This window comes from Salmo salar, chromosome 25 (genome assembly GCF_965601325.2).
Source record: "Salmo salar chromosome 25, fSalSal1, whole genome shotgun sequence".
In the NCBI taxonomy this organism is placed as follows: domain Eukaryota; kingdom Metazoa; phylum Chordata; class Actinopteri; order Salmoniformes; family Salmonidae; genus Salmo; species Salmo salar.
In genome coordinates this window covers 9375835-9402500 of record NC_138315.1, presented here as the reverse complement: position 1 = coordinate 9402500, position 26666 = coordinate 9375835, and the positions used below count along the sequence as shown (strand labels likewise).

The 26666-nt window shown below is 41.6% G+C and overlaps 1 protein-coding gene across 1 annotated transcript in view; it reads left to right on the top strand.

Moving 5' to 3' along the window:
* The window catches only part of LOC106586116 (inactive dipeptidyl peptidase 10), a 71481-nt gene that overhangs the window by 39399 nt on the left and 5416 nt on the right, over positions 1 to 26666 (top strand). Inside the window, exons 10-19 of the mRNA XM_082969264.1 lie at positions 5852 to 5949; positions 6118 to 6241; positions 7380 to 7418; positions 7627 to 7734; positions 8537 to 8628; positions 8923 to 8970; positions 10547 to 10668; positions 11259 to 11306; positions 17541 to 17639; positions 18491 to 18560. Coding sequence (XP_082825390.1) covers positions 5852 to 5949; positions 6118 to 6241; positions 7380 to 7418; positions 7627 to 7734; positions 8537 to 8628; positions 8923 to 8970; positions 10547 to 10668; positions 11259 to 11306; positions 17541 to 17639; positions 18491 to 18560 — 848 coding nt within the window. The remainder of the gene's footprint in view (positions 1 to 5851; positions 5950 to 6117; positions 6242 to 7379; positions 7419 to 7626; positions 7735 to 8536; positions 8629 to 8922; positions 8971 to 10546; positions 10669 to 11258; positions 11307 to 17540; positions 17640 to 18490; positions 18561 to 26666) is intronic.

Sequence of the window (26666 nt, the reverse complement as noted above, 5' to 3'; positions counted from 1 at the left end):
ACATATTTGTGATCATTGTTGAGTGGTCCCTGCAGCATACGATCTCACATATGTGATTGGAACAGTAGCAACAGAACGTAAGACGTAACAAATGCGTTTAAACAGCATTGTTGTCTGAACAGCATCTAAATCTTTTTTTGTACTGATGGAAAATAAAGGTCTTAAACTTTATTCCTCAATTTGACCTTTTATTGTAAAAGATAAATGCGAACTTCATCATCCAAGCATCAGATGGAACACATCCACAGCCAAACTCATTCAATAAACCAGTCTAAATAACAGGTTGCGCTGACAAAAAACAAAACATAAGTTAGCGACCTAACAGCTGGACTAGTTTACAATGTACCACTTCTCTGGTGAGCACAAGAGACTAATGTAATGTTGTTAAGAAAATAAATGCTTGTCAGCTAAGCTAACAGCAGCTAAATTCTTTATGAGTCAATCACCACCTTCCGGAGACACCTGAAACCCCACCTCTTCAAGGAATACCTGGGATAGGATAAAGTAATCCTTCTAACCCCCCCTTAAAAGATTTAGATGCACTATTGTAAAGTGGTTGTTCCACTGGATATTATAAGGTGAATGCACCAATTTGTAAGTCGCTCTGGATAAGAGCATCTGCTAAATGACTTAAATGTAAATGTAAATGTAAATGATGGCAGCCATGTTTGTTTACTGTATATTTGACTTGGTGAATACTCCCTAATCCCAGAATGCCATTCACTATAAGACACAAGTCCATTGGGGTAGAAATGGGGGAAGGTATTGTGGGGAATATGATGCAGGAAATATTACTATGATGTGGGATTTATCAGTAAATGGGGAGCAAACACAAGAGAAGTGTATACGCTAAATAAAAATAAACCCCTGGAAAGGGGACTGAGCTGGCAATCCTGAGGTACCAAAGTTACAATCTGATGCCGTGTTCAAAACAACTGGGAAATGGGAAATCTCTGACTTCAGTGTGTTCAAGACAACTGGGATCACGGAAAAAACGAGCTCCGACTGGGGAAAAATCGTTTTGAACGGTCATCCAACTCGGAATTCCAACTCGGGAACTCAGGCCTCTTTCTAGAGCTCTGACTTTCTGACCTGAAGATCATTGATGTCATGATTTTACCTAGTATTTTTCCGAGTTCACAGTTGTCTTGAAAGCACCATAAGTCAGTCGAGTGAACTATCCCTTGTTATAGCATCTTTGGTTTGACAGACGCCTACATGACAACCAGAATGCATTGTATGATGTCAACAGACATGGCACCACACATAGCCGGCAAATAGCTTAGCATTAGCTCATCGTAATCAGGACATTCATAAAGTATTTTACACACATCATATGTGTACATTACAATCTATGCAATAATTGGAATGCATGATTTGTCAGCAGTACTGTCACGCCCTGACCTGAGAGAGACGGTTTGTTTCTCTATGTGGTTAGGTCAGGGTGTGGGGTGGGCATTCTATGGTGTCTATTTCTTTGTGTTGAGCCGAGTATGGTTCCTAATCAGAGGCAGCTGTCTATCGTTGTCTCTGATTAGGAATCATACTTAGGCAGCCTTTCCCCACCTGTAGTTGTGGGATCTTATTTTTGTACTGCTCGTTATAGCCTGCGAGATGTGAAGGTCGTTTGTCATTTGTTTATGATTTTGTTTCAGTGTTGTGATTTATAATAAATAATAAGATGAACACTCACCACGCTGCACCTTGGTCTACTCCTTTGGACGGTCGTTACAAGTACTTGAAAACATTTGAATAAAACAGTAAATACATTATGATCCAATGCAGGCGCCAGCCATAAAATGTGCTGGGGGAAAACGTTTGTGCAAGGCCTGTTCTGACTAGAGATGTGCAATGTCTTTATACTTGATCTGGGAAAACACTAGGGAAGTGCTTGGGCTCTCGTTGAAGAGAGAAGTTTATCCGCTCAAACATAAATTGTCCACAAGAGTGAAATGATCTACTTCTTATGCGACTTAACGAGCAGGCGGTACATACCTCAATTCAAACTGTTGTTAGAAAATAAAACTTGTTAGAAAATCATTTGAAATTGACAGCCTATAGATAATTAGCAGGCAGCGGGCCTTGGTTTGAGGGCAGCGCGGGTAACTGTCCTGTTGCATAACAATCACATTTTGGAACAGTGAGAGCATTCTGACGTCACGCGCACGAAAAAACTAATGCCGGTGCGACAGTGAGAGATATTTGAACTCACACTTGAAAAGGTTCATCTTGTCTTTACATATACTAAATAATATATGTGTGAAATTAGTTTTGATTTAGAATGGACCATTATCACCATTATTATTACTTGTCTTGGAATAGGGGCAGGGTTAAAAAAAAAAGCATGTTATATGCACTTACTGTAAATAGTGAAAGGAGAATGCTTTTCCCGTGGCTCCTTTTCATGTCAGCCAGGATGGCTATACTCTTGTTCTAAAGCGAAGCAATGTGCTTAATATTAGGAAAGTTGAGAAATAAATATTGTAAGCCTAGAGGCCATCAACACTCTCACACAATTGCATAGCCCAAAGAAATGTTGCGCAACATGAGCTCCTGGGCTCTCATGAAGTGTTTGATTAGATTTTCGATTACATTTGCATTGATGTCAGAGTGATTAGAGGAACAATGGAGTGCGGAATACCAGGCAGTTAGCAAGTTTGGTAGGCTACTAATGACCATCAGCAGCATCAGAGCTTGGAGAATCCTAGTTATCGTGACTAAACGGTTATGTGGAATTCGACTGATGTCATGACTCATGACTGCCAGTTTGGCGGTAATATAGTCACCATAACAGCCCTAATCCTTACCCCAAAATACAAATGAGCCCAGCATTATCTTTATTCCAGTGTAGGGTTGGTCTAGCAATACTACCACTTCAAGGACGTAGAGAGTATATTACTCTACTCAAATTTCATAGTGGGGTTAGGTCAACCCTTGCAGGTCCAGAGAATAAAGAAACAATTAGCTGCCCATAGGGGGTCCTACTTTTGTACTCAGAAACAGGACACACAGCTATTGTCACTGACTCTGACTGACTGTGAAATTCTAGTGCTTTTGATTGATTGATTGACTGATTGATTTGGGAAAGAGGTAGCACAATCAAGTCAGAGACCTTTTTCATTTTGGTCCTTAAAGTGCATGGAGCAAAAAACATTATAACAATACATACACTGAACAAAAATGTGTAATGCGACATGCAACAATGTCAAAGATGTTACTGAGTGACAGTTCATTTAAGAAAATCAGTGAATTGAACTAAAATCATTAGGTCCTAATCTATGGATTTCACATGACTGGGAATACAGATATGCATATGTTGGTCACAGATACCTTAAAAAAATGTAGGGGCCTGGATCAGAAAACCGGTCAGTATCTGGTGTGACCATCATTTTCCTCATGCAGCGCGTCACATCTAATTCGCATACAGTTGATCAGGCTGTTGATAGTGGCCAGTGGAATGTTGTCCTACTCCTCTTCAATGGCTGTGCGAAGTTGCTGGAACTCCCTGTCATACACTTCGATCCAGAGCATCCCAAAATGCTCAATGGGTGACATACCTGGGGAGTATGCAGTTCATTGAAAAACGGGGACATTTTCAGCTTCCAGGAATTGTGTACAGATCCTCGAACATTGTAATACTGAAACATGAGGTGACGGCGGTGGATGAATGGCACGACAATGGGCCTCAGGATTCAAAGTGCCATCTATAAAATGCAATTGTGTTAGTTGTCCGTAGCTTATGCCTGCCCATACCATAACCCCACGTCCATCATTGGGCACTCTGTTCACAACATTGACATCAGCAAACTGTTCGCCCACACAAAGCCATAAACACTGTCTGCCATCTGCCCGGTACAGTTGAAACCATGAAGAGCACACTTCTCCAGTGTGCCAGTGGCCATCGAAGGGGAGCATTTGCCCACTGAAGTCAGTTGCGGCGCCGAACTGCTATCAGGTCAAGACCCCGGTGAGGATGACGAACACTCAGATTATCTTCCCTGAGACGGTTTCTGGCAATTTGTACAGAAATTCTTCAGTTGTGCAAACCCACAGTTTCATCAGCTGCCCGGGTAGCTGGTCTCAGACGATCCCACAGGTGAAGAAGCCGGATGCTGGTTAATCAGCTTCTTGATATGCCACACCTATCAGGTGGATGGTTTATCTTGGCAAAGGAAACATTTTCACTAACAGGGATGTAAACAAATTTGTGCACAACATTTAAGAGAAATAAGCTTTTGTGCATATGGAAACTTTCTGGGATCTTTTATTTCAGCTGAAAACAGTATACTGTAGATACAAATACATTACGTAGATACAGACATGAAAAATGGTTCTATTGTTCAATCATCAGCCAGCTTTTGAGATAAAAAAAAAATGAAGTTAAGGTCGTTATGGCTTTGAGTTGCTGTGGTAGTTTGTTCCACTCAGCAGCACGGTGTACTTACCAGACTCTTAAATTTAACAAGCATATTCTGTGTAGAGTACCCATGTACCCAAAGCCCTCTCCTGGCTCTTCCAGAGGGCATAAAGAAGAAACAGCTTCATCAAATTACAGGTGGAATGAATAATTAAACCTGCACAGGGCTTTTTGGCTTTAGCTTTTTCATCCTGGTTAAAAAAAATCCTTTCTTGTTTTATTCATATCAGCGCTGACCGGGTTCCTTTGAAACGCACAGTGGTGGCGGTTGTAGGGATCTGTAGCGTTAGGCGGGAAGTGCTGTGATATGCTATGGTAAGGAGAGGTAATGCTCTACCATCCTCTGCTCTTGAGGGTAAGGCAAGCACATACGTACGTACGCACATACACACACGTACAACAGTACGCACATACACACACATATACAATGAGAATTTTGCACATACCCACAAGAGAGGCAGGCTAATATCGAGGGAGTCGGCGAAGAAGATAATTCATTTCTCTTGGAATATCAGTTGGCATACTGTTTTTTCCTTTCATCCAGAGACCCGATTATGCCGGAAAAAAAGAGAATAGCGGAGCAAGGCTATAATGGGGTTGGCAATATCAGTGCAGTGAAAGCCAAAGTTTGACTCCTGTCATCTTCAAGTTAGGATCTGTGGTATGGGACTCCTCCAGCCCTGATAGACTAATGAGCTGCATGTTTTAAGGGGAGGACTGAGCTCATCTGGGAGAAAACAATAGCCTAGTTAAGATGGGCCTTGAAGGCTTCTGCGCAACACAACTCTTGCTTGCTCCATTTGTGATTCTCCCTGGTCATTATATTCTCTGATGAGGGACTGTTTATGAACTCTGGCATTTCAAAACATGACAAGTACATAGCAGAATGTTGTGGGGCTGTATATCACAAACTGTTGCAACGCCCTGGCCATAGAGAGGGGTTTTTGTTCTTTATTTTGGTTAGGCCAGGGTATTACATTGGGTGGGCGTTCTATGCTCATTTTCTATGTTGTCTGTTTCATTGATTTTGGCCGTGTGGCTTCCAATCAGGCACAGCTGTTGTTGGTTGTTGCTGATTGGGAGTCACACATAAGTGCCTGTTTTTCCGTTGGGGTTTTGTGGGTAATTGTTTCTGTTTAGTGTTTGCACCTGACAGGACTGTTTGGCTGTCGGTTTTCTAGTTTTTGTGTATAGTGTTCTTTCGTCCATTAAACTTCAATGATGAACACTAACTCCGCTGCGTATTGGTCCACTTTCTCAGACGATGACTTCTCTGTTTCGTCTGACGACGAAGACAGCCGTTACAACTGTACATGCCTTCTATGTTTAAATTATAAAGTCTTCTATGTACCATGTGTGTGCTCTCCGTGCTCTCAATGGTGGGTGAGCACTTTGAAAACTGTTGCGCATGTGGTTTTTCTATTTGTGTTTTAGGTGGGGCAGGTCAATCCCACAGTTAAGCTTTACGTCATCACCTTGGATGGGGGATCCCAGACAACTGAACTGCGACCTCCCAACAGCTTTGAAAAAAGGTATCAATTGAACAATCTTGTTTCTTTGAAGAGACCAGCATGTTCAATTAAAAAAGACAACGATCGCAACATGTCGTTCATTAAGCCCCAGTTGGCAGCATATTATTTTGTTTTTTAAATTAAAAATATAAATATAATTTTGTCCCAATGGCCCTTTGTCCACTATAGTGACTACTACATAACCATGGTGAAATGGGTCACAGAGGAGAAGATCGGTGTGCGTTGGTTGAACCGAGCCCAGAACACCTCCATCCTGTCGCTATGTGAGGTCACTATGGGGGCATGTATAAAAGTGAGCATCGTACAGTAAAAGTCAAACGTTTGTACACACCAACTCATTCAAGGGATGATCTTTTTTTTTACTATTTTCTACATTGTAGAATAATAGTGAAGACATCAAAACTATGACGTAACACATATGGAATCAGGTAGTAACCAAAAAAGTGTGAAACAAATCAAAATATATTTTATATTTTAGGTTCTTCAAATTAGCCACCTTTTCCCTTGATGACAGCTTTGCACACTCTAGGCATTCTCTCATCCAGCTTCACGTGGAATGCTTTTCCAACAGTCTTGAAGGAGTGCCCACATATGCTGAGCACCTGTTGGCATTGTCTTAACCAGTTTCATGAGATGCATTTCAATTAACAGGTGTACCTTGTTAATTAGTGGAATTTCTTTCCTTCTTAATGCATTTGAGCCAATCAGTTGTGTTGTGACAAGATAGGGGTGGTATACAGAAGATAGCCCTATTTGGTAAAAGACCAAGTCCATATTATGGCAAGAACAGCTCAAATAACCAAATAGAAATGACAGTCCATCATTACTTTCAGACGTGAAGGTCAGTCAATGCGGAACATTTCAAGAACTTTGAAAGTTTCTTAAAGTGCAATCGCAAAAACCATGAAGCGCTATGATGAAACTGGCTCTCATAACGACCGCCACAGGAAAGGAAGACCCGGAGTTACCTCTGCTGAGGAGGATAAGTTCATTACAGTTACCAGCCTCAGAAATTGCAGCCCAAATAAATGCTTTACAGAGTTCAGGTAACAGACACATCTCAACATCAACTGTTCAGAGGAGACTGCATGAATCAGGCCTTCAAATCAAATTGTATTTGTCACATGTGCTGAATACAACAGTTTGTAGTAGACCTTACAGTGAAATGCTTACTTACAAGCTCCTAACCAACAATGCAGTTTTAAGAAAAATAAGTGTTAAGTAAAAAATGTATTGTTCTACACTGTAGAAAATAATACAAATAAAGAAAAACCCTTGTATGAGTAGGTGTGTCCAAACTTTTGAGTGGTAGTGTACACGTTACTGTCTTTGCACTGTGAAAGGTCCGATGGGTTGTCCATGTCTACAGTTAAAGGTTTGAACAGCAGACACATATACCCTTCACTAACCTCTCTCTGTTTCCTCATCAGAAACATGTGATTACATCAGAGAAGTGGCTTGATCGTCAGGTAAGCATGCATAGGGTTTATCATATTGTTATTACACAGATATTACACAAGTTCATTCAAGAATTTCTTTAGCTACATATATTGTGCAACACTTTTCACTGGAGAGGGATACAAAGGAAATACCTTGCAAAACCAGAAAATCCGCCTAATAAATGTTAAACGTTTTTTTCTGGTCATGACCAGTTGGCTACACTAATTTTTCTTACAGAATGAAGAGCCATTGTTTTCCAAGGATGGGAATACCTTCTTCCTGACCATGCCAATAAAACATGGCGGACGAGGGTCATTCCACCATATCACAATGATATCTGACCAGGTAGGATGTTCAGCTGTCATAGTTGTGGTAAAGAAAGTCTCAATTAGGTTATTCGCTCTCTGTTGTCCCCCATGATGAAATTGGGGAGGGGGCTGTGGACCTGTCTCCGTCCGTTAGTGCGTTAATACGTTAGTCACACACGACGTCTCGGACAGAACTGGCTTGATTTTGAAGGAACTTTTGTGAATAATGCGTCTTGCCATAGAGATCCGGCATTTACAAAATTACATTGATTGGCCAGATGGTGGCGCTATAACAAGAGATTGAAAATGCGAACTTTGAAAGGTCACGCCCCTCACACCATTTGACCTAAACTTTCACTTGGGCATGGTCTAGTACATACTGTAAATGCATATAAATTAGTCAAAGATATTCATATTGTAACAAGATTATTTACACATGTTGTAAACACTGTCAAGACTCATTCATATTGCCCATACGGTGGCACTATAATGAGCACATGTTTATATCTCTTGATCTGTTTGACTCAGAGTGATGAAATTTGGAACACACGCTAAGGGATATGAGTCTAGTTAACCCATGTTATATCTCAGACACCACTGACCTGATTTGGATGAAACTTGGGTGAATGATGCGTCTTGCCATAGAGATCCGTAATTTTAAAAATGATACTGGTTGACCCAGGGGGCGGGGGGGGGGGGGGGACTGCATCATTCATGGGGGACGACATGTTTACTGCCTTGTTTTGTTTTGCATCGCACATGGGCTATACAAGGTTATGTTGCATCTAGCGTGTTGCTGCGGGTGATGTAATATGTGTTTGTTTTGTTTCCCTGCTCAGTTCAATGGTGATGAGGTCAACATGCGCCACCTGACCTCTGGCAGCTGGGAGGTGTCTCAGATCCTGGAGTATGATGAGGAAGCAGATACAGTGTACATGACTGATACTCAGACCATACTCTGACATAGGGTTGCACAATTCTGGTAACTTTCCCAAAATCCCAGTGGAAGATTCACATAATCAGGACGGAATAAGCAGAAAATTCAGAATCCTCCAACTAGGATTACTGGAAAACCTGGGAATTTTGGGAAAGTTACCGGAATTTTGCAACCCTACTCTGACATACCTTCGATGTAGGGATGAATTCAGTTGCAAAATAATGTTCAGGAATGTCATAACGACTGAACATGGATCCTAACAAAATATTTTCTTCTGTCTTTTTATAGTTATTTCCTTAGCACAGAAGATAGTTCAATACAAAGACAACTGTACAGGTACTGTACACATTCATTTAAATAGAAAGTATAGTAATTGCCAATATGCAGATGTTAGATGTCCAACAGATATCAACTCTGGTCCAAACATTTGTCTCGAGGTACAGTGCATTTGGAAAGTATTCAGACCCCTTGACTTGTTCCACATTTTGATACGTTACAGCCTTATTCTAAAATGGATAAAATATTTTTTTCCCCTCATCATTCTACACACAACACCCCAAAATGACAATGTGAAAACAGGTGTTTAGAATTTTTTGCAAATGTAAAAAAACAAAACATATTTACATAAGTATTCAGACCCTTTGCTATGAAACTCGAAATTGAGCTGTTTCCTGTTTCCATTGGTCATCCTTGAGATGTTTCTACAACTTGATTGGAGTCCACCTGTGGTAAGTTCAATTTATTGGACATGATTTTTAAAGGCACACACCAGTCTGTATAAGGTCCCACACTTGACAGTGCATGTCAGAGCAAAAACCAAGCCATGAGGCCAAAGGAATTGTCCGTAAAGCTCAGAGACAGGATTGTGTCGAGGCACAGATCTGGGGAGAGGTACCAAAACATTTCTGCAGCATTGAATGTCCCCAAGAACACAGTGCCCTCCATCAATCTTAAATGGAAGAAATTGGGAACCACTAAGACTCTTCCTAGAGCTGGCCACCTGGTCAAACTGAACAATCGGGGGAGAAGGGCCTTGGTCAGGGAGGTGACCAAGAACCCAATGGTCACTCTGACAGAGTTCCTTTGTGGAGATGGGAGAATCTTCCAGAAGGACAACCATCTCTGCAGCACTCCACCAAACAGACCTTTATGGTAGAGTGGCCAGATGGAAGCCAATTCTCAGTAAAAGGCACTTGACAGCCCGCTTGGAGTTTGCCAAAACGCACCTAAGGACTCTCAGACAATGAGAAACAAAATTATTTGGTCTGATGAAACCTTTGGAATAAATGCCAAGTGTCACTTCTGGAGGAAACCTGGCACCATCCCTACTTGAAGCATGGTGGTGGCAGCATCATGCTGTGGGATATTTTTCAGTGGCAGGGACTGGGAGACTAGTCAGAATCGAGGGAAAGACGAACAGATCAAAGTATGGAGAGGTCCTTGATGAAAACCTGCTCCAGAGCGGTTAGGACCTCAGACTGGGGTGAAGGTTCATCTTCCAACAGGATAACGACCCTAAGCACACAGCCACGACAACGCAGGAGTGGCTTCAGGATAAGTCTCTGAATGTCCTTAAGTGGCCCAACCAGAGCCCGGACTTGAACCCGATCGAACATCTCTGGAGAGACCTGAAAATAACTGACAGAGCTTGAGAGGATCTGCCGAGAAGAATGGAATAAACTCTGCAAATACAGGTGTGCCAAGCTTTTAGCGTCATACCCAAGAGGGTATTGTGTGTGTAGATTGATTAAGGAAAAAAACTGTTTAATACATTTTAGAATAACAAAATGTGGAAAAAGTCATCGGGTCTGAATACTTTCCGAATGCACTGTATATTGTAGGAACCAAGCTCTCAAGTTAATTTAACTCTGACCTCTTACCGTATAGTATTTTCTCGACTTCTTTCAATCAGGGTGTCGGCGGTAAACCCATTTCAACGTGAATGCCTGACCTGCTCCCTGTTCAAAACACAATGCTCCTATTATGATGCAGTCTTCAACCCAGACTATCAGTATGTCCTGCTGAACTGTAGAGGTAATAGTTCAATAAAGAAAATCAGTTCAATCTGAGTAGGATACATGTAATTTTGCAGTATGTTTTATATAACATTTTCAGTTGAATGTACAACATATAAATTACAATAATAATTAGCAGACATTTGACATTTAAAATGTTGTCACGACTTCCTCCGAAGTCGGTCCCTCTCCTTGTTCGGGCGATGTTCGGCGGTCGACGTCATCGGCCTTCTAGCCATCGCCGATCCAACTTTCATTTTCCATTTGTTTTGTCTTGTCTTCCCACACACCTGGTTTCAATTCCATCATTACATGTTGTGTATTTAATCCTCTGTTCCCCCCATGTCCTTGTCCGGTATTGTTTATTGTAAGTGCTTGTGCACATTATGTCTGGTGTGCGTCGGGTTTTGTACCCATTCATTGATTGTTCTGTTTTCCTGTGGTTTTTATTATTAAAATGTGCCGTTGGAAACACAGTTTTTGCTCTCCTGCGTCTGACTTCTCTGCCGCCAGTATGCACCCCTTACAAATGTTGTCATGAAATGCTTAACAAATGATTCTAAATTCTTAAAAGAACAAAAATGTTTATTCTTGGTCTCGTTTCTGCAGGTCCTGGTATACCAAGAACCACTCTTTACAAACTGAATGACATGAGCAGTAAGTACAAGAGCACCAACAATTCAAACAATAACAACCATGGCACTGTGTGTATACTGCTTGCTTGTGTAAGAAAGGAAGAACAGTGGGATGAGGGGAAGAAAGGACATTTTTTAAGCAGGTCAACGTTTTATACTTAATTCAGGGAGTTACACCTGGGAGTACACCTGGTTCTATACTATTTACTGCAGAATCCAGCCTATTGACCCACGGGACCTGGTCAAAAGTAATGCTCTAAATAGGGATTAAAATGCCATTTGTAAAGCAGTCTAGGATACTGGAGTAGATAAATGATCAACCTCTTCTTCCTCTGCAGGCACAGTGCGTGAGTGATGTTGATTAATTCACTCATTAAAGTTGCATCATTATATCCTCCGTGGGGCCACGACAAATGTATATCGCTGAATCAGTTTCCTAGCAATTTGATCCTCATTTAGATGGATGTGGACGTGGTACAATATTTAAATGAAACCTGGGAATCCTAACGCATGTGTGTGCATTGAATGGGATGTGTTTGGAAAACGTGTGTGAACCGATATGGTAATGTGATTAAATTAAAGGAATCATGTCTATTGAATCAGTTCTACCATATGATTTGATTATGCCGCTCGTTTCAATAAAATGGGTTTAATTTTCAACTATGGATGTGTCTATTTTAGGATATTATGGCATACAATGTGCCTTTAGAAAGTATTCATACCCCTTGATTCCACATTTTGTTGGGTTAAAGCCTGAATTCATAATGGATCAAATAGATTGTTTTTCTCACCCATCTATGGTACACACAATACTCCATAGTGACAAAGTTAAAAACCTGTTTTTAGACATTTTTGCAAATGTATTGAAAATTAAATACAAAAAGATCTAATTTACATAAGTATTCACGCCCCTGAGTCAATACATGTTAAAATCACCTTTGGCAGCAATTACAGCTGAAATGTCTGGCAACCCTAAATACGTTTTCTTTCTGGGTAAGTGTAACACAGATGCTGGGAGTCAGGACGCAAGTACAGGTAATAAATAGAACATGGAACAATACAAAACAAGAGTAGCGTCTGGACATGAGAAACATAACTAATACTGCCTGGGAAAGAACCAAAGGGAGTGACAGATATAGGGGAGGCAAGCATAGAATTGATGGAGTCCAGGTGAGTCTCATAAGGTGCAGGTGTGAGTAATAATAAGTAAACTGGCGACAATGAGTGCCAGAGAGGGGGAGCAGGAGTAGACGTGACAGTAAGTCTCTAAGAGCTTTGCACACCTGGATTTGTACAATATTTGCACATGATTATTTTTAAATTCTTCAAGCTCTGTCAAGTTGGTTGTTGATCATTGCTAGACAGCCGTTTTCAAGTCTTGCCATAGATTTTCAAGCTAATGACAAGCATACCCATAACATGATGGAGCCACCAACATGCTTGAAAATGTGAAGAGTGGTACTCAGTGATGCGTTGTGTTGGAATTTCCCCAAACATAACGCGTTGTATTCAGGACATTTGTGGAATATTTATTATTCTGTAGAGCTTCCTTCTTTTCACTCTATCATTTAGGTTAGTATTGTGGAGTAACTACAATGTTGTTGATCCATCTTCAGTTTTCTCCTATCACAGCCATTCAACTCTGTAACTGATTTAAAGTCACCATTGGCCTCATGATGAAATCCCTAAGCAGTTTCCATCCTCTCCGGCAATTGAGTTACGAAGGACGTCTGTATCTTTGTAGTGACTGGGTGTATTGATACACCATCCAAAGTGTAATTAATAACCGTGGCGCAAGATGGTTGGAGTCGTCAACAAAACCGCAGGCCAAAAAATATGATGTCAAGTTTTTGAACTACTGGTAGTCTCTTTTATAAGATATACAGTATACAGCAATCTGTGCATTTGAACGACAGCATAAATACACCTATTTCACTTTTGCATGTCAAAAACCGAATAACCACTGCTGCACATGCTGCCACTGTTTTGAACAGATTAGATTATACTATTTAGAACGAGCAGCCAGCTCACGAACGAGTGCAAACAGGGAGAACGCAATCAGCATACAGATGCAATAAGTTAACACATTATCTAACTGGGGATAGCTAATATCACAAAGCATGACGTGCTAGCCAGTAAATGTTCATTCTGAAATAACTTCATATTTCCGAGTTAGTCAGATGTGAGTTTAGAAAGACTTGAAATTGGCATGGGAGCTAACTAGCCAGCAAGCTAACAGCTAAAACGAACAAAGAATTTCTCTGTGTTTCTCAAAATTACTGTAGCTGAATGATCAATTTGATCATGCCTTGTGATACACCAAGTTTTATGCTGTTTTAGTCTACACAACATGTCGCCCTGTCACCTACAGTAGAACCTGATAAATAACGTCAGGGGGAAACGATACAATTGGCCATGATTTTTTGTCCTACCAGATCTGCGATGAGAAGATTCTAGGTGGGGTATCCATCTGTCCTTTGACTCTTGTTAGATGTAGTTGCCCAGTTTATCAGGTCCCAGGCTCCTAAGACATTTATAATAATTGAATTACAAGTTAATTACAATTTGCTTTTTGCTTTTTCACCTAATAAGGCAGATCTATTGTAGTCTCACATTCGGAAAGTAAGCCGTTTGGCACGAGAGACTCATTGGGAGGAGGAGAATAGAGCAGACCCAGAAGTTCTGACTAAACCAATGCATATTTGAGCCCCCCTGGATGGTCCATTTACTTTGTGCTGTTATAATTTATGCTATGAAATCCTGTGATTTCATTGGGGCTGTTCCCACTCATAGCAGATAGCTGGCAACACAATCCAAGCAATGTTCTCGTGGCCTTTGCACACATGGAGGCGGAACAGGCACTGCTGGCAGTCACTGAGGGGCAGAGCAGTAAGTAACTGAACAGCTTGTTTTGAACTATATACACTGCTCAAAAAAATAAAGGGAACACTAAAATAACACATCCTAGATCTGAATGAATGAAATAATCTTATTAAATACTTTTTTCTTTACATAGTTGAATGTGCTGACAACAAAATCACCAAAAAATAATCAATGGAAATCCAATTTATCAACCCATGGTGGTCTGGATTTGGAGTCACACTCAAAATTAAAGTGGAAAACCACACTACAGGCTGATCCAACTTTGATGTAATGTCCTTAAAACAAGTCAAAATGAGGCTCAGTAGTGTGTGTGGCCTCCACGTGCCTGTATGACCTCCCTACAACGCCTGGGCATGCTCCTGATGAGGTGGCGGATGGTCTCCTGAGGGATCTCCTCCCAGACCTGGACTAAAGCATCCGCCAACTTCTGGACAGTCTGTGGTGCAACGTGGCGTTGGTGGATGGAGCGAGACATGATGTCCCAGATGTGCTCAATTGGATTCAGGTCTGGGGAACGGGCGGGCCAGTCCATAGCATCAATGCCTTCCTCTTGCAGGACCCGCTGACACACTCCAGCCACATGAGGTCTAGCATTGTCTTGCATTAGGAGGAACCCAGGGCCAACCGCACCAGCATATGGTCTCACAAGGGGTCTGAGGATCTCATCTCAGTACCTAATGGCAGTCAGGCTACCTCTGGCGAGCACATGGAGGGCTGTGCAGCCCCCCAAAGAAATGCCACCCCACACCATGACTGACCCACCGCCAAACCGGTCATGCTGGAGGATGTTGCAGGCAGCAGGACGTTCTCCACGGCATCTCCAGACTCTGTCACGTCTGTCACGTGCTCAGTGTGAACCTGCTTTCATCTGTGAAGAGCACACGGCACCAGTGGCGAATTTGCCAATCTTGGTGTTCTCTGGCAAATGCCAAACGTCCTGCACGGTGTTGGGCTGTAAGCACAACCCCCACCTGTGGACGTCGGGCCCTCATACCACCCTCATGGAGTCTGTTTCTGACCGTTTGAGCAGACACATGCACATTTGTGGCCTGCTGGAGGTCATTTTGCAGGGCTCTGGCAGTGCTCCTCCTGCTCCTCCTTGCACAAAGGCGGAGGTAGCGGTCCTGCTGCTGGGTTGTTGCCCTCCTACGGCCTCCTCCACGTCTCCTGATGTACTGGCCTGTCTCCTGGTAGCGCCTCCATGCTCTGGACACTATGCTGACAGACACAGCAAACCTTCTTGCCACAGCTCGCATTGATGTGCCATCCTGGATGAGCTGCACTACCTGAGCCACTTGTGTGGGTTGTAGACTCCGTCTCATGCTACCACTAGAGTGAAAGCACCGCCAGCATTCAAAAGTGACCAAAACATCAGCCAGGAAGCATAGGAACTGAGAAATGGTCTGTGGTCACCACCTGCAGAACCACTCCTTTATTGGGGGTGTCTTGCTAATTGCCTATAATTTCCACCTGTTGTCTATTCCATTTGCACAACAGCATGTGAAATGTATTGTCAATCAGTGTTGCTTCCTAAGTGGACAGTTTGATTTCACAGAAGTGTGATTGACTTGGAGTTACATTGTGTTGTTTAAGTGTTCCCTTTATTTTTTTGAGCAGTATATTTTTAAAACTAGAAAATTCACACATTGCACTTTTATGAGCATTTAAAACATAATCCTTGATTTATTTAATATATATATATATACACACATAGATTCAATTCATTTAATCAATAAATATTTATTAACTTTTTTGGCCAAATGAACCAGTTTGATATATATATTTCATTTGTATTTATTTACAACAACAACAAATATTTAACCTTTATTTAACTAGGCAAGTCAGTAAAGAAAAAAAATCCTATTTACAATGACGGCCTACCCCGGCCAAACCTTCCTCTAACCCGGACTCTGGGACAATTGTGCCCCACCCTGTGGGATTCCCGATCACGGCCGGTTGTGACACAACCCGGGATCGAACCAGGGTCTGTAGTGACGCCACTAGCACAGCGATATATATATATATACCAAAAGAAATACCAATCACAAGTGGGTCGCCACCCCTAACGCCGTAATGGGTGAGCCACTGCCAAACTTCACCGCGCTGAAACGAATATTCATTGTCTGCTTTTTTATTTTTACCCATCTACAAATAGGTGGAATTCTTTGCGAGGCATTGGAAAACCTACCTGGTCTTTGTGGTTCAAAAATCAAAATCTAATTTTATTGGTCACATACATATGGTTAGCAGATGTTAATGGAGGTGTAGAGAAATGCTTGTGCCTCTAGTTCCGACAGCGCAGTAATATCTAATGAAATGCTTGTACCTCTAGTTCCGACAGCGCAGTAATATCTAATGAAATGCTTGTGCCTCTAGTTCCGACAGCGCAGTAATATCTAATGAAATGCTTGTGCCTCTAGTTCCGACAGCGCAGTAATATCTAATGAAATGCTTGTGCCTCTAGTTCCGACAGCGCAGTAATATCTAATGAAATGCTTGTGCCTCTAGTTCCGACAGCGCAGTAATATCTAATGAAATGCTTGTGCCTCTAGTTCCGACAGCGCAGTAATATCTAATGAAATGCTTGTGCCTCTAGTTCCGACAGCGCAGTAATATCTAATGAAATGCTTGTGCCTCTAGTTCTGACAACGCAGTAATATCTAATGAAATGCTTGTACCTCTAGTTCCGACAGTGCAGTAGTTTTTAACAAGTAATCTAACAATTCCCCAGCAACTACCTTATACACACAAATGTAAAGGGATGGAATAAGAATATGTACATATAAATATATGGATGAGCGATGGCCGAGCGGCATAGGCAAGACGCAATAGATGGTATAAAATACAGTATATACATATGAGATGAGTAATGTAAGATATGTAAACATTGAATCTGTGTTTGAAATTAACTGCTCAATTGAGGGCCTTACAGATAATTGTATGTGTGAGGTACAGAGATGAGGTAGTCATTGAAAAATCAGGTTAAACACTGTTATTGCAGATAGAGTGAGTACATTTCTAAGCAAAATGTATTTAGGGTTGCCAGACATTTCAGCTTTTCATTTTTTATTAATTTGTAAACATTTCTAAAAACATAATTCCACTTTGAAATTATGAGGTTTTGTGTGTAGGCCAGTGACACAACATCTAATTGAATCCATTATAAATTCAGGCTCTAACAAGCCAAAATGTGGAAATAGTCAAGGGGTGTGAATACTTTCTGAAGGCACTGTAAATGCAAATACATTTAATAACATTATATGCAATTAGGAGCCTATGCAGATATTAAAACATAATGCTTTACCATGATGGATTTAAGAGAGATGATGTGTCTGCTTAATCCAAATATTTATTTTTCCATCTCTGTATATAGAGAATGACATTTTGGAGAAGAACACTGCACTAAGAGATGCACTGATATATAGGAATATACCAAGGAGAGATATCAGGACCCTACAAATCAACAACTTTGGTATGACAATCCAATCTTTCTCATGATCATTCTATCATCGTGACCATCATCTTCATAATCATCTTTGGGCATTAACATCATCATTACCATCATTATCACTGTCACTGTAATCATAGTTGTCAGCATCATTGTCATCATCAGCATCATCATGAATCATCATCCTTATCCCTCATGTGGTTAATTCATGGAGTAATAGCAACAGTAATAATAGCAACACTAGTAACAGGTAACATATTTCAGCTGTTGACTTGCTACATGCAGACAAATCGACAGGCAGGGTTTTTAGATGTAGTGTGAGCCATGGAGCTTGAAGTGCCGGAGTACATAATAAACAGGTACCAGGGATAAACACAATTAAAAGAACAGGTGCACAACTTTGTGAGGTGATTATGAATCAGCTCTGGAATGAGAAGCCTGCCAATCTACTAATCCAATTAGATGGGAAGGCTCGCCATATGGGTTCTTCACTCTGAACCGTGTGTGCAATTAGACACAATGTGCTACATTTCATTAAGGCTTCTGAATGGAGACTGCACCTTCATTTCTAGCTCCATTTCAAGGATTGCCTTTTGTTCATGTTTTTTCACTCTTGATTTATATGTATGTTGCCATACATGTAAATGTGTCTGCAATGTAATCAGTTGCTTGGTCATTTGTCGAGCGATGTAACATGTAATTTGTCAAATCATAATATCATGCAATCAGAACAGGTTAACATATGAAGATTCTCTCAAGATTCTCATTGTAGAAATAAACATGATATGTTAAGATACTACATTTGGAAGCCTGATTGGCACTTAGTATAATCAATGTGCATTTGAGGTGTAAGGGATTTCTGATTTATTTTATAGCACTCCGTCTGGAGCTGACCTTGCCAATAGATTTTGATGAGGCCACAGCGCATCCACTTCTGCTGATCCTGTACGTATCCTACCCTTCACCAATCCTTATCTTGGAGTGTACTGTATGTGAAATTTCCCTAAATCCTTATCCTTATCAATGGCTTCAGATTAAATATTGTTTTAGAGCAATAGCAGAACCAAGTTTGCATCAACATTTCTCCTGATGTTATTGAGGGATCAAAATAAAGACTATTGTCATTCCCTATATCTCTCCAGGGACTTAGAAAATAAGTCTCTGTGAAGTGTGTTTATCCAGATAGTGATTTTCCAAAAAGTCTTATTTCTGTATCAGTAACCAGGTTTCCATCCAACCTTTTTATGCGAGTAAAGTAAATGTCAGATAAAAAAATGTCACGACAGGCCTGATGGAAACTGCTAATTTGTCGGTAAACTTTGCAAATGTCGAAAAAACTAAATACGTTAGACAAGGTGGGATCTTTTTGTGTCTGTAAAATTAATTATGTGAGTAATGGTGGTTGAAATGCCTTTATGCCGGAATATTTATATAATAACCATCATTTCAATGTAAACTTGGAGTCACGCAGTGATATGTTAATGTGGTCCTCCCACTACGACTCGGGAAAGCATGCAGTTAATTTGGCTACAGATTAAATAAATTATGATCAACTTCACAGGGTGGTTAAAGTACACGGTGATGAGCTTGATGCTCCTTCGAACAATTCTTGGCTGCTGTTCGACAAATAAAAATAATCTTGCTGTTTTGCCCATAATAATCTCATCATGTCGGCTAGCCTACCCGAACTGTATATCTGTGAGCTTTTGGTTAGAGTGCACGTGTCAAAACCAGATGTCACGGTTGTCGTAAGGATTGGACCAAAACGCAGCGGGAATATGTATACTCATCTTCTTTTTATTTTGAAGAAGGAGAAACAAATAAATACGTATACAAAAAAAGAACAAAACGAAACAGTCCTGTCAGGTGCACAAACACTAAACAAGGAACAACTACCCACCAAAATCCCATAGAAAAACACCCCTCTTAAATAGGACCTTCAATTAGAAGCAACTAGGAGCAGCTGCTTCCAATTGAAGGTCAACCCCATTAACTAAACATAGAACTAGACATACTAGATAAACATAGAAATAACTAACATAGAACATAGCCCAACAAACCCCGAAACACTCTAAACAAACACCCTGCCACGTCCTGACCAAACTACAATAACATATAACCCCTTATCCTGTTAGGGCTAGGGGGCAGCATTTGCACGTCTGGATAAAAAAATGTACCCGATTTAATCTGGTTACTAATCCTACCCAGTAACTAGAATATGCGTATACTTATTATATATGGATAGAAAACACTCTAAAGTTTCTAAAACTGTTTGAATGGTGTCTGTGAGTATAACAGAACTCATTTGGCAGGCAAAACCCTGAGACATTTTCTGACAGGAAGTGGATACCTGATGTGTTGTATTGACTTTAAACCTATCCCATTGAAAAACACAGGGGCTGAGGAATATTTTGGCACTTCCTATTGCTTCCACTAGATGTCACCAGCCTTTACAAAGTGTTTTGAGTCTTCTGGAGGGAGATCTGACCGAACAAGAGCCATGGAACGATGATGTCCCATTAGACACCTGGCGCGCGAGTTCATGTTGGGTACCCTCGTTCCAATACGTTATAAAAGAGTATGCATTCGTCCACCTTGAATATTATTCATGTTCTGGTTAAAAAAGGCCCTAATGATTTATGCTATACAACGTTTGACATGTTTGAACGAACGTAAATATATTTTTTCCCCTCGTTCATGACGAGAAGTCCGGCTGGCTTAGATCATGTGCTAACAAGACGGAGATTTTTGGACATAAATGATGAGCTTTTTTGAACAAAACTACATTCGTTATGGACCTGTGATACCTGGAAGTGACATCTGATGAAGAGAATCAAAGGTAATGGATTATTTACATAGTATTTTCGATTTTAGATCTCCCCAACATGACGTCTAGTCTGTATCGCAACGCGTATTTTTCTGGGCGCAGTGCTCAGATTATTGCAAAGTGTGATTTCCCAGTAAGGTTATTTTTAAATCTGGCAAGTTGATTGCGTTCAAGAGATGTAAATCTATAATTCTTTAAATGACAATATAATATTTTACCAATGTTTTCTAATTTTAATTATTTAATTTGTGACGCTGACTTGACTGCCGGTTATTGGAGGGAAACGATTTCCTCAACATCAATGCCATAGTAAAACGCTGTTTTTGGATATAAATATGAACTTGATAGAACTAAAAATGCATGCATTGTCTAACATAATGTCCTAGGAGTGTCATCTGATGGAGATTGTAAAAGGTTAGTGCATCATTTTAGCTGGTTTTATGGTTTTGGTGACCCTGTCTTTGACTTGACAAAACATTACACACAACTCTTGTAAATGTACTGTCCTAACATACTCTAAATTTATGCTTTCGCCGTAAAACCTTTTTGAAATCGTAAAACGTGGTTAGATTAAGGAGATGTTTATCTTTCAAATGGTGTAAAATAGTTGTATTTTTGAAAAATTAGAATTTTGACATTTATTTGGATTCAAATTTGCCGCTCTTGAAATGCACCTGCTGTTGATGGAGTGCACCACGGGTGGCACGCTAGCGTCCCACCTAGCCCATAGAGGTTATACTGGTCAGGACGTGACAGTACCCCCCCCCCCCCCCCCCAAAGGTGCAGACCCCAGATGCACCTCACACAAAAAATAAACACAAAAAATAAACCCCAAAACAAAAAATAAATAATCCTAACTGAAGGGAGGGTGGCCACCTTCACCGACGGTTCCCGTGCTACACCCCCCCTCCCCAACCTCACACCACGGAGGTGGCTCAGGCTCCGGCCTTACTCCCCAACCTAACCTGTCCACCCCCGCTAAATACTTATTACATTTTACCCCTCCCGAAGTCTCTGGGCTATGGCGCATCGCTGAAGACCTCGGGCTGATGTGTGTCGCTGGAGACCTCGGGTTGATGCTCGTCGCTGGAGACCTCGGGCTGAAGGGCGACTCTGGGAGCTCCGGACTGGAGGGCAACTCTGGCTGCGCCGATTCCGGACTATAGGGTGACTCTGGCTGTGCCGATTCCGGACTGTAGCGCGACTCTGGCTGCGCTGATTCCGGACTGTAGCGCGACTCTCTCGGTTCCGGACTGTGGCCCGTCTCTCTCGGTTCCGGACTGTGGGCCGTCTCTCTCGGTTCCGGACTGTGGGCCGTCTCTCTCGGTTCCGGACTGTGGGCCGTCTCTCTCGGTTCCGGACTGTGGGCCGTCTCTCTCGGCTCCGGACTGTGGGCCGTCTCTGCTGGCTCCGGACTGTGGGCCATCTCTCTACAGGGCACTGTCGCCGGAAGCTCTGGACGAGGCACTGTTGCCGGACACTCTGGACGAGGCACTGTTGCCAGAAGCTCTGGACGGGGACTGCGCACTGAAGGCCTGATGCGTGGGGCTGGCTTAGGAAGTGCCAGACTAGGGACACGCACCACAGGGCTAGTGCGAGGAGCAGGAGCAGGACGAGCTGGACTGGGCTGACGCACTGGAGGCCTGGTGCGTGGTGCTGGCTTTGGAGGCGCCAGACTGGAGACACGCACCTCAGGGCTAGTGCGGGGAGCGGGAACAGGATACAGTGGGCCGTGGAGGCGCACTGGAGGTATCGAGCGCAGGACTGGCACCACCCGTACTGGCTGGGTGCCCGCTTCCCCCCGGCAAATGCGGGACGCTGGCACCGAGCACACCGGCCTGTGGATGCTCGGCCTCGATGCCGTGCGCATCACCCCATAGCACGGAGCCTGACCAGTACCACGCTGCCTCCGGTAAGCACGGGGAGTTGGCTTAGGGCTCAACCCTGGCCTAGCCAAACTGCCCGTGTGCCCCCCCAATTTTTTTGGAGGGGGCTGCCTCCCAGGCTCCCTTAACTGCTCCATAGCCCTGGATATGCTCATCCTCATCTCCGCCCATGTCCATCCTTCTTCATCGTGCTCCTTGCCCCGCTGCTTGGTCCTTTGTTGGTGGGTAGTTCTATCACGGTTGTTGTAAGGATTGGACCAAAACGCAGTGGGAATATGTATACTCATCTTCTTTTTATTTTGAAGAAGGAGAAACAAATAAATATGTATACAAAAAAAGAACAAAACAAAACAGTCCTGTCAGGTGCACAAACACTAAACAAGGAACAACTACCCAACAAAATCCCACAGAAAACACCCCTCTTAAATAGGACCTTCAATTCGAAGCAACTAGGAGCAGCTGCTTCCAATTGAAGGTCAACCCCATTAACTAAACATAGAACTAGACATACTAGATAAACATAGAAATAACTAACATAGAACATAGCCCAACAAACCCCGAAACACTCTAAACAAACACCCCCTGCCACGTCCTGACCTAACTACAATAACAAATAACCCCTTATACTGGCCAGGACCTGACACCAGAGTGGATATTTAAGTGATAATGCTCGAGAAGCCGGTGTTTGGAGGATATATTTGCACGGAAATTGCGTCTCGGGCCGGCAAACCGTGCCAATAAATCCTCCAAACATCGACTTTGAGGGCATTATCACGTTTATTTAAAAAATATATATATTTTAACCTTTATTTATCTAGGCAAGTAAGTTAATAAGAACTAATTCTTATTGACAATAACAGCCTAGGAGCAGTGGGTTATCTGCCTTGTTCAGGGGCAGAACAAAATACTTTTACCTTGTCAGCTCAGGGATTCGATCTAGCAACCTTTCGGTCACTGGTTCAACTCTCTAACTACTAGGCTACCTGCCGCCCAATACAACAGGTTACCAACATATTCAAATAATGATTTACATATTTTCAATTAAAAACCTTATTTTGATTTATTTATTCATACTATTTCGTCCTTCCACAAGATTTAGTCCCGACACAAATCTAGGGTTGCTACCCAAGCCGGCTAGTCGTTTGTTCTATCGGTTCGGTTGCCAGAGACGCGACTCAGCCATTCAGTCTTTTTGTTCTGTATCTATGGACGTGACCCAGTTGTTCATTCTAAATGTGCTATTACCATACTGGCTGGCAATGTTCTTATCCCTTGCTTGCTAGCTAACCAACTATGGCTAACTTACTGTCACGTCAAAAACTGCAGCCAGAATAACAGCAAAGTAGCTGCATTTGGATTTGTTTAAGCTGTTTTCTAGTAAAATTTATTTGGATATATCCATAACAATGAGCTAATGAGGTGCAATTTTGCCTGGCATAGAAAATGTACTCACTCGTCAGGACACTGTTCTTCAACAACACAGCAAACACAATCACTTCAAACTGAAGCTGGAAAGACTGCAAACTAGCTGTACTTCATTTTGTTTTACCTTTTTTCAACAACATTTTTTGTATACAGTGCATTTGGAAAGTTTTCTGACCCCTTGACTTTTTTGTTTGTTAATTTTGTTAAGTTACAGACTTCTAAAATGTATTAAATAAATTATTTTCCTCAACAACCTACACACAATACCCCATAATGACAAACAGGTTTTTATAAATGTTTGCAAATGTATAAAAAATAAAATACTTATTTACATTAGTATTCAGACCCTTTGCTATGAGACTCGAAATTGAGCTCAGGTGCATCCTGTTTCTACAACTTGATTGGAGTCCACCGGTGGTAAATTCAATTGATTGGACATGATTTGGAAAGGCACACATGTCTATATAAGGTCCCACTGTTGACAGTGCATGTCAGAGAAAAAACCAAGCCATAAGTTTGAAGGAATTGTCCGTAAAGAGCCTAGACAGCATTGTGTCGCACAGATCTAGGGAATGGTACCCCAAAAAATCTGCAGCATTGAAGGTCCCTAAGACCACAGTGGCCTCCATCATTTTTAAATGGAAGAAGTTTGGAACCACCAAGTCTCTTCCTAGAGCTGGCCGCTAGGCCAAACTGAGCAATAAGGGTTTTGGTCAAGGAGATGACCAAGAATCCAATGGTCACTCTGACAGAGCTGTAGAGTTCCTCTGTGGAGATGGGAGAACCTTCTAGAAGGATAATCATCTCTGCAGCACTCCACCAATCAGGCCTTTATGGTAGAGTGGCCAGACGGAAGCCACTCCTCAGTAGAAGGCACATAACAGCCCGCTTGGAGTTAGCCAAAAGGCACCTAAAGGACTCTCAGACTATGAGAAACAAGATTCTCTGGTCTGATGAAACCAAGACTGAACTCTTTGGCATGAATGCCAAGCGTCACTTCTGGAGAAAACCTAGACCATCCCTATGGGGAAGCATGGTGGTGGCAGCATCATTCTGTGGGATGTCTTTCAGCAACAGGGACTGGGAGACTTGTCAGGATCGAGGTAAAGATGAATGGAGCAAAGTAAGGAGAGATTCTTGATGAAAACCTGCTCCAGATCGCTCACGACCTCAGACTGGAGAAAAGGTTAACCTTCCAACAAGACAACGACCCTAAGCACACAGCCAAGACAATGCAGGACTGGCTTCTGGACAAGCCTCTGAATGTCTTTGAGTGGGACAACCAGAGCCCGAACTTGAACCCGATTGAACATCTCTGGCGAGACCTGAAAATAGTTGTGCAGTGACTCACCCCATCCAACCTGATAGAGCTTGAGAGGATCTGCAGAGAAGAATGGAATAAACTCCGCAAATACAGGTGTGCCAAGCTTTTAACGTAATACCCAATAAGACTCAAGGCTGTAATCGCTGATAAAGGTGCTTCAACAAAGTACTGAGTAAAGGGTCTGAATACTTATGTAAATGTCAATATATATATATATATATATATATATATATTTTACATTTTAAAACATTTCTACAAACCTGTTTTTGCTTTGTCAGTATGGGTATTTTGTGTAGATTGATGAGGGGGAAAAACTATTTAATTCATTTTAGAATAAGGCTGTAACGTAACAAAATGTAGAAATGTCAACGGGTCTGAATACTTTCCGAATGCACTGTATATCCATAACAATGATGCCAGCTGATTCATGATTTTGACTGACTGAGAAACACTGCCTGTCTGTCTCGTCCCGACTCCCGTCATGTTCCTTGCTATGGGAAGCTGGAGATCGAATTTGAATATTGAAACAATGTTGCAAATGTCGGAGAGACAGAAAGCAAGGTTTTTACAACTCTCCGCTGTTGAAAACGAAATCTTAGTCTAAAAGAAATGTGAGAATGTCTAGATGCTTTTTATAGTGGAGATGTTTATCAAAAGTTATAAAGTGCCTGGCTGGGCTGATAAGACAGTGGATTGCGCAGTCAGGGGGAACAGAGTAAATATGCATTTTAGCGTCATAGATTTAGCCGGTGGTAACTTGTCGAATAGACACCGGCTGGAAAGCAATTTTAACCAATCAGCATTCAGAATGTTGTGACAAAACCATCAGTAAAGTTGAAAATGCGATTGAAACCCATTTAACTTGTATATTGTATTCGGTGCATGGGAATTTAACCACAAAAGTAACTTTTATGTGCACTGCATCATTACACACATCCTTCTATCCGCAACGGGTCAATTTGATGGAATTACATCTCTGGTGGGAAAATGCGCAGTGTTTTTTTATCAGATTTTTTTATGTTTGCATGAAAATCTGTCGCCAATTGGATGGAAACCTAACTTGTGATATAGAATGAGTGGTGCTGTCGGAAATTCGTAAATCCAACATTCCGACACGGAACTAACCAGTTGACAGATCCTCCACATAAGAGTTACAAGTTGTAAACCAGAAGGTGATACCTGAGTTTAGAGTTTACGAGTTGGGACATTTCATCATTGACCCTTTACATTTTCAACCACATGATGAGAAAAAAAAGCCATTTACAACCTTAAAGGGAAATTCTACCACTTCCAATCTCATTTTCATTATCTCCAGCACAATACCAGTGTCTACAGTACATATTTGAAAATGGCACATTTCTAACTTTTATAGAAACAAAATAATAGGCTAAAAAGTTGTTCCCGATGATCATAAGTTAAAACATTGTTAAAAAACGGTGATTTTCAAACACTGTGAGATTCGCAATAGGGAGTAAGAAAAAAAAAAACTCATTGCAGGTTTTGAAAATCAGTTTTTCCTAATCCTAGCCTTTGATGTAACAGAAAAGCATTTTTTAGGACATTTCTTCTCATCTTTTTAACCACAGACT